This window comes from Geospiza fortis, unplaced genomic scaffold (assembly GCF_000277835.1).
Source record: "Geospiza fortis unplaced genomic scaffold, GeoFor_1.0 scaffold95, whole genome shotgun sequence".
In the NCBI taxonomy this organism is placed as follows: domain Eukaryota; kingdom Metazoa; phylum Chordata; class Aves; order Passeriformes; family Thraupidae; genus Geospiza; species Geospiza fortis.
The window spans coordinates 2747527-2753680 of record NW_005054333.1 but is presented as its reverse complement, the minus strand read 5'-3'; the positions used below and the strand labels follow the sequence as shown (position 1 = coordinate 2753680).

The following is a 6154-nucleotide window of genomic DNA, read 5'->3' as shown; positions in this document are numbered from 1 at the left end:
CAGGAACTGAAGGAGGAAAGGTAAAAACCTTTAATTCGAGATATTTCTGAGAAGCCACGGTCTTATCTAATAGCAACACTGAACATATGCTATTTTTTGAGGCAGATTTATGCTGTGAAAGCTGAACTTTATTTCTTTCTTAACAGTAAATTGATGCTCAGGAAGGAGCAATAAGAACTTAGACTCTAGAGAGCCTGCTGAGTATTAGCAAAATTGGTACTCTGAGTGTGAAAACTTTGTTCTGATGTGTTTGTGGAGTTTGAAATAAAAGCACAAACTGCCATTTCTGTATGTTGCATGCATGTGTGAAGTTTAGAACGTATATATTCATAGGTTCCCTTTCTTTCCCCCTTCCCCTTTTAACATGTAGATTTATGAGGATTCAAAGATGAACTTGGAGCAGGAGAGGCCTTTTGTCTGCAGTGCCCCAGGCTGCTCACAGGTGAGTGGAGTCAGCGGTGATATTAATTGAGTCCTCAGCACTAGCTCTGGCTTGTATAATGCCTCCTGATATATTAACACATGTCTAATAATAATATGTGTGTCAGGGGTTTTTTGTGTGGGTTTTTTTTTAAGACCTGCTTCCCCTCAATTCTCTCCTTTCCCACAAGACACTATTGCAAAATATTTCAAGCAAATAGAGCAGCCAGTCAAAAGTGAGATGGTACAAGTGCTCCTCAAGCTGCTTCTGTGACTTTTCTCATCCCAAAGCCTAATGTTTCAAGACATGCATTGCAGATTCCTTTAGGGACTATCAAGAGAGGACACTCTAGGCAGGACACATTTATCTGTCTTCTGCTGAGATGTATGATGGAATATTCTATGTTGCTATTGGAAGGCCCTAACTCTCCTGAGGTTTTCTTTCTATTTTAAATACTTAAATACAATGATATCTTATTAGCTGATTTTTATTTATTTATTTAGTTAGTTAATTAGTTATTTTTAGTCTTTAAGACATCTTCCTACTAAATATTTTCTGTGGAAAATGCAACCTGTAGATAAATTTTGCCCCAGGGTGTGCATTTGGGATTCCTGTCCTTTTGACTGGCGCTCTGCCATATGTCACCAAGGGCAAAACCTGACTTGTAACATTAGATGTTTAATGAGCTTAAAAATACCCTGAAGTGACAAGGATTTTACCTGCTGAGATTTGAACTGGGGTGTGTGTGGTTTTTTCAGTGATTTTGCAGTGGTGAGAGAAGTTCCCCCACATGCAGTGATGAGGGAAGTTCCATGTGTGGCACTTCTGACCCTAATTTGTTTTAGTAACAAGAGTTTGTGAGTAAAATCTTCAGACAAGGTCATCTTGTGGGCTTTTGCCATGGGCTTCCTGTGTGCATCCTGACATATGATACAGCTTACCCATTTTCCAGAGTCCTCCTCTCTTAATTAGTGAACCTTTCCCTGTTTCAACTGTGTGTTGGGAGATTTCAGCTGGGTAAGATATTTACAACTCCTTAGGTTCTTCTGGAAGAGGGGTGGGTGACTGTTAATGAAGTGTAGGTGTTGATTTTGCCAAGAGCTGAAATAAGGAGAGGCAGAAGCCTTCAGTCCAGTTAACAACTGGCTGAGTGGCTTTGCTGTTTCATTAAGTGGGAGTTTTTCTATGGGAGGCAGAGTGCATCTTTCTGATAATCCCTCAGGCTGAGAATATGTCCCTTTAGATTTCCACATTCAGAGTTAAACTTTCACCATTCTGTCACAGAGGTTGAATAAAAGTGTCTGAGTTTAATTGTGATGTTTATTTACCTTTTTGATGAAACTAAATTCCACTGAAATCAGTGGACTTGAGTGTTTTCATGTCAACTCTTAATTAGTTTCCTCAGTGGAGGAGAAGCTGGTCCAGACAAGCTCTTTTAGGTGTTCAGAGAGCAACTTTGGTTGCATGCTGTTACAATTTGGAAAGATGAACAAAGTAGATGTAAATTCCATCTTAAAAAACATTTAACTTCCCATTCCCCAACATGACCCCTGTTTGTAATAAATGAGGACTTGACACAAGTGCATAATGCAGAGCTGCTGTCCAGCTAAGCTGGCTGGGGCTTCTCTCTTGGCCCCTGCAGATGTGTGCTGAGGGCTGATGGAGTCAACCTTCTGCATAAGGAAGAAAGTAGACTTAGAAAAAAGACAGAGAAGTCTGGGCTGGAGAAACAGTTTCTCCTCTGTTGCCACACACCCTGTTTAAGCTGGCTGATTTCATCATGAAGAGAGAGCGTGGCATCCATGAAGGAAAATTCATTTTCAGGTAAAATAAATGTGGGGGTTTTTTCACCCCCTTCATGATTTCATTGAGCAAAGTCCTTCTCAGATATTCCCTTTGTTCTTAACATAAATTCCTAATGCTGCATTTCTTCCAGATGAGTAAGCAGTGAACCAGGATTTCACAGTGAGAAAAAGATCTTTGGGATTTCTTTCTTTTCCAGTTTTTTTCCTTTTTCCCCCCCAGAGAATTCAATTCCATTATTTATGCTGCTTTGTCTATGGGTTTAGAGGGATTCTCAGAAGGTGTAACATATGGCAATTATTTATACTTCAGCCACAAGCAAAGTCACTTAGCCAAGAGTATACTGTGTTGAAACCATTAGGTCCCTTTAGCTCTGTTGTTGCCAATTTTTTTGTCTCCTATGTACCTGTTGCTTTAAAGAGCTGCTTTTAATTTTTTTTTTCCTCAAGCCTTGGTGATACTACTTTTGGCTTTTGGTAGTCCTGAAATAACCCAGTTGAAACCTCTTAGGAGCAAAGTTCTGTATATGCACATTCTGGTGAAGGAAACTTCACAGAACCATTCTGCTGTTTGAGCCCAAATGTGCAAGTGCTTGAGAGTTTATTCAAGCTTGTCTCTTTGTTTTGTTCCAAAGAAGTTATTTCTTGTATAAGTCTCTAATCAGATTGTAAAACAAACTTAGCACAGTGATTAGTTTCTTACAAAAAACTTCTCTCCACCTTCTCAGCTTGACAAAGGAGAATAATTTGATTTAGTACCATAAAGGGTCATAACTAGCTGCTATAAAACTGTGCACCATTTCATTGCCACTTCAAATCAAGTCAAAGTATCAGATATTTCCAAAATTAAAGATGTGTTTTGCCTGAATACTTTTGGATAGAAAAAAGCTGGCTTATTTAGTTATTTTTATAGCTGTTCATCAGATATATGTTGCAGAAAGACACAAAAGCAGAAAAATCCAGTAAAGTGATTTAAGATTTGCCTCATTACTTAGCATTTGCCGTGGGCTAAGAGCATACAGAGCAGCAGCTATCACAGATGCTCAGGCACGTGGTGACTTGTGAAGCTGTGGTAGCTGGAGTGGGTGTCTGAAACCCTTAGAATCCAAAACTTGGACTGTAATTTTTTCCAAGCAGTTGCATGACACCTTACGGTTTGTGACCCCAGAGAGCACAGCAGCAAATGTGTTTCTAAATCAAGTACAGCTATTTGTTACTCATGCTCACTTGTATTTTCAAATATTCTGTTTCCTGTGCCATTTGGACACATTTCTAGCTGGATAAATTTCTTTCTGTCTCTCATTTTTGAAATTCTGTCCAATGCCAAAAGTTTATTAGAGAATTAAATTCTTCTTTTTTTTTCTTTTTTTTCTCTCTTCCTCTCTCTCTTTCTGTGTTTGCCTGACAGCGTTTTCCAACAGAGGATCATCTGATGATTCACAGGCACAAACATGAAATGACTTTGAAGTTTCCTTCAATAAAAACAGATAATATGTTATCAGGTAAGAAGACATGAATTCAAGAGTCGAGATAACTATTCAGATGATGTTGAAAGCATGACTCTATTGGAAAGCTACTGGCAAAATGACTCCAAGATTGGTTTTAAAAACTCCAGATCCAATTAAATAACAAGGAGAGGTGGATTGAGCTAGAATGCGTATATTTGAATAAAAAGACAGTTGCCATTCTTCTGCCTTCATACAAGTTTGCCATGAGAGGGAAAGAAATCACTGAACCTTGGGCTGGCAGCTCTATCATTGATTTCCAGTGAAATTCAGGCACTTAAGTGACTGTATGTCACTTGGGAGCCCAGCAGTGCGAGTGTTAATGAAGTGCATTTGTGCTGTTGCTGGAAGAATTGCTATTTAGGCTGGATAGACTCCCTTCAGCACCTGGAAGAGGCCACACTGTGTGAGCTGCCTGTGTGGTGACTCAGGAACTGCCCCCTGTAAATAGCCATAACCAGAAAGGTGAGCAAGGGGGTGATATCCAGTGCTCTTTCCCCATCTCTCTCTGCACTTCCCCCTTCATAGACAGGGTTATTTGGCATTAGGTACAATTGTACCCTATAATTTCTTGAGTAGAATATTTCTTATGTAGTCTTTCTGTGCTCTTGTCTGTGTAACCACATATCAATGGTTTTCTGGCCTTCAGTCAGTGTTGGGTGAAGTGAAGCTAGCCCTTCATTTTACTTCTTTCCTCTCCTATTCCTTTTCCTATTGTTTATTCTTTGGGCTAGTAGTGGACTATTTAGAATAGTATCTCTAGACTTTTTCAGGTTTCAAAGTAATGGTAGAGAATCCCCTCTGTGATGCAAATGTGTGTGTGGATGTTCAGTAGTGTTTGATATTTGTCTTTTGCAATAGGCTTCTTCAAGATAAATTGTGCCATTTCAGATGCAAATGTATATTTATTAAAGGGACTCCAGCAGACTAACTGTTTTCTGGTTAAACTATTTCCATTTTTATGAAAATCATAATGAAGTAACAATGGCTTGCAAATATTTAGGTCTTTTTTTGTTTGGTTTTTTTTTTTTTTATTGGGACTTTGGGCACCAATGAAAAGTTAGACAGCCTTTTTCCCAAAAAGAATTTATTTTGCTTTTCATTTTAAAGTCCCGTTGTGGACTAAGTTTAGAAAGAAACAGTACACAGCATTTTGAAGACTAGGCCTTGTAAAGTGCCTGAGTGCCAGCTATGCCCACAGAATCCTGTGTTTGCAAGCACAAATGAGGAAAAGCTGCTTTTACATTTGGCTGTGTCCTTTGGCAGTGAAACTGCTCGAAGACATCTGTGCTGTGGGCACATTCACCCTGTGCAAGTGCTGGCTTTTGTTAAAACTTTCTGTTTGGCAAGACTTTTGTTCGAGTGCAGTTTTTAAGGAATCTATTCTGTCATCAGGAATCCCCTGAGCAGAGTAGCTCCATTTGTGTTTGGTAACTTCTGTGATTTAGCCACCCTGCTCCTTGCAATGGGTTGCTTTCCTAAGCAAAAACAATGTCTGTCTTCCAGCACTACCACTGGTACTGGGCCCCCTAAACCTGCAGTTAGCCAGCTGTACATACTAATGTGGAATTTTCTGGCCAGAAAGACTCCAAGATTGCTTCTAAGGGCTGTATTCTTTGAGGTTTGTTTATGATGATCCTGTGTAGTAGTGAAAGAGTAAAAAGACACACGTGTTCCCAAGGACTGTGGCCAATGTTCCTGATCATAATGCCCTGGCAAATTCTGCTGGTGTATTGATTCCTCTTTTTGTGTTTGTTTGCTGAATTTGTTTGGCATTTTGCAGTCCCTACTCAGGAAGCGTCATAGATCATCTACTCTCTGCAGGAAGACATTGAAAAATAGTTGTTTCATTACCCACTGAAACCCTGGGGAAATCTAAATACCTTAAAGTTTAAGATGTTTTATTCTTAGATTTCAGAATGAAAAATTAATGATAAAAGGGGAAAAGAGACATACTTTTCTCTTAGACATTTGTCTTCATGTCTTCCTTGTTTTTTGCATTTTTGCTTAAGTGACTCTTTTTAAAAAAATGTTCCTGTCATCATTAGGTTCAAAGAACTGCGGCAGCAATTGCCCTGTAATAAGCCAGGTGCAGTGTTAGTTTTCCCCCCCACTCTTTCTTCTAAGCTGCCTAGAAGTCAGACTTCATAATTTTTTTATCCAGTATGTGGTATACTATATTTTAATTTGTTGTGTATGATCCATTTATTATTAACAATTAGTCATGAAAATAACACACTGTATGCTTTCAGGTAGACATTAAAATTATTTACCCTATTTACAGAGGTAGCTTAATCCACAGTCTGGGTTCACTATAATATCAGTAATATTTAACACACATTAAACATGTTTTCTATAAGCTGTTCCTGGAAGTAGGCACTGAAACTGTTGGTTTTGTACAAGATGTCTTAGAAACTTAGCAAAAT

General features: G+C 38.8%; 1 protein-coding gene across 3 annotated transcripts in view; it reads left to right on the top strand.

Moving 5' to 3' along the window:
• The window catches only part of CREB5 (cAMP responsive element binding protein 5), a 256192-nt gene that overhangs the window by 41834 nt on the left and 208204 nt on the right, over positions 1 to 6154 (top strand). For 2 of the 3 annotated variants that reach the window (XR_004081797.1, XM_005421728.3), the window contains exons 2-3: positions 371 to 442; positions 3632 to 3725. Coding sequence is in view for 2 of the 3 variants with exons in the window: in XM_005421728.3 (XP_005421785.2) it covers positions 371 to 442; positions 3632 to 3725 (166 nt within the window). In the remaining variant the exon portion in view is untranslated. The remainder of the gene's footprint in view (positions 1 to 370; positions 443 to 3631; positions 3726 to 6154) is intronic. The other variant, XM_031057622.1, reaches the window with a different exon arrangement.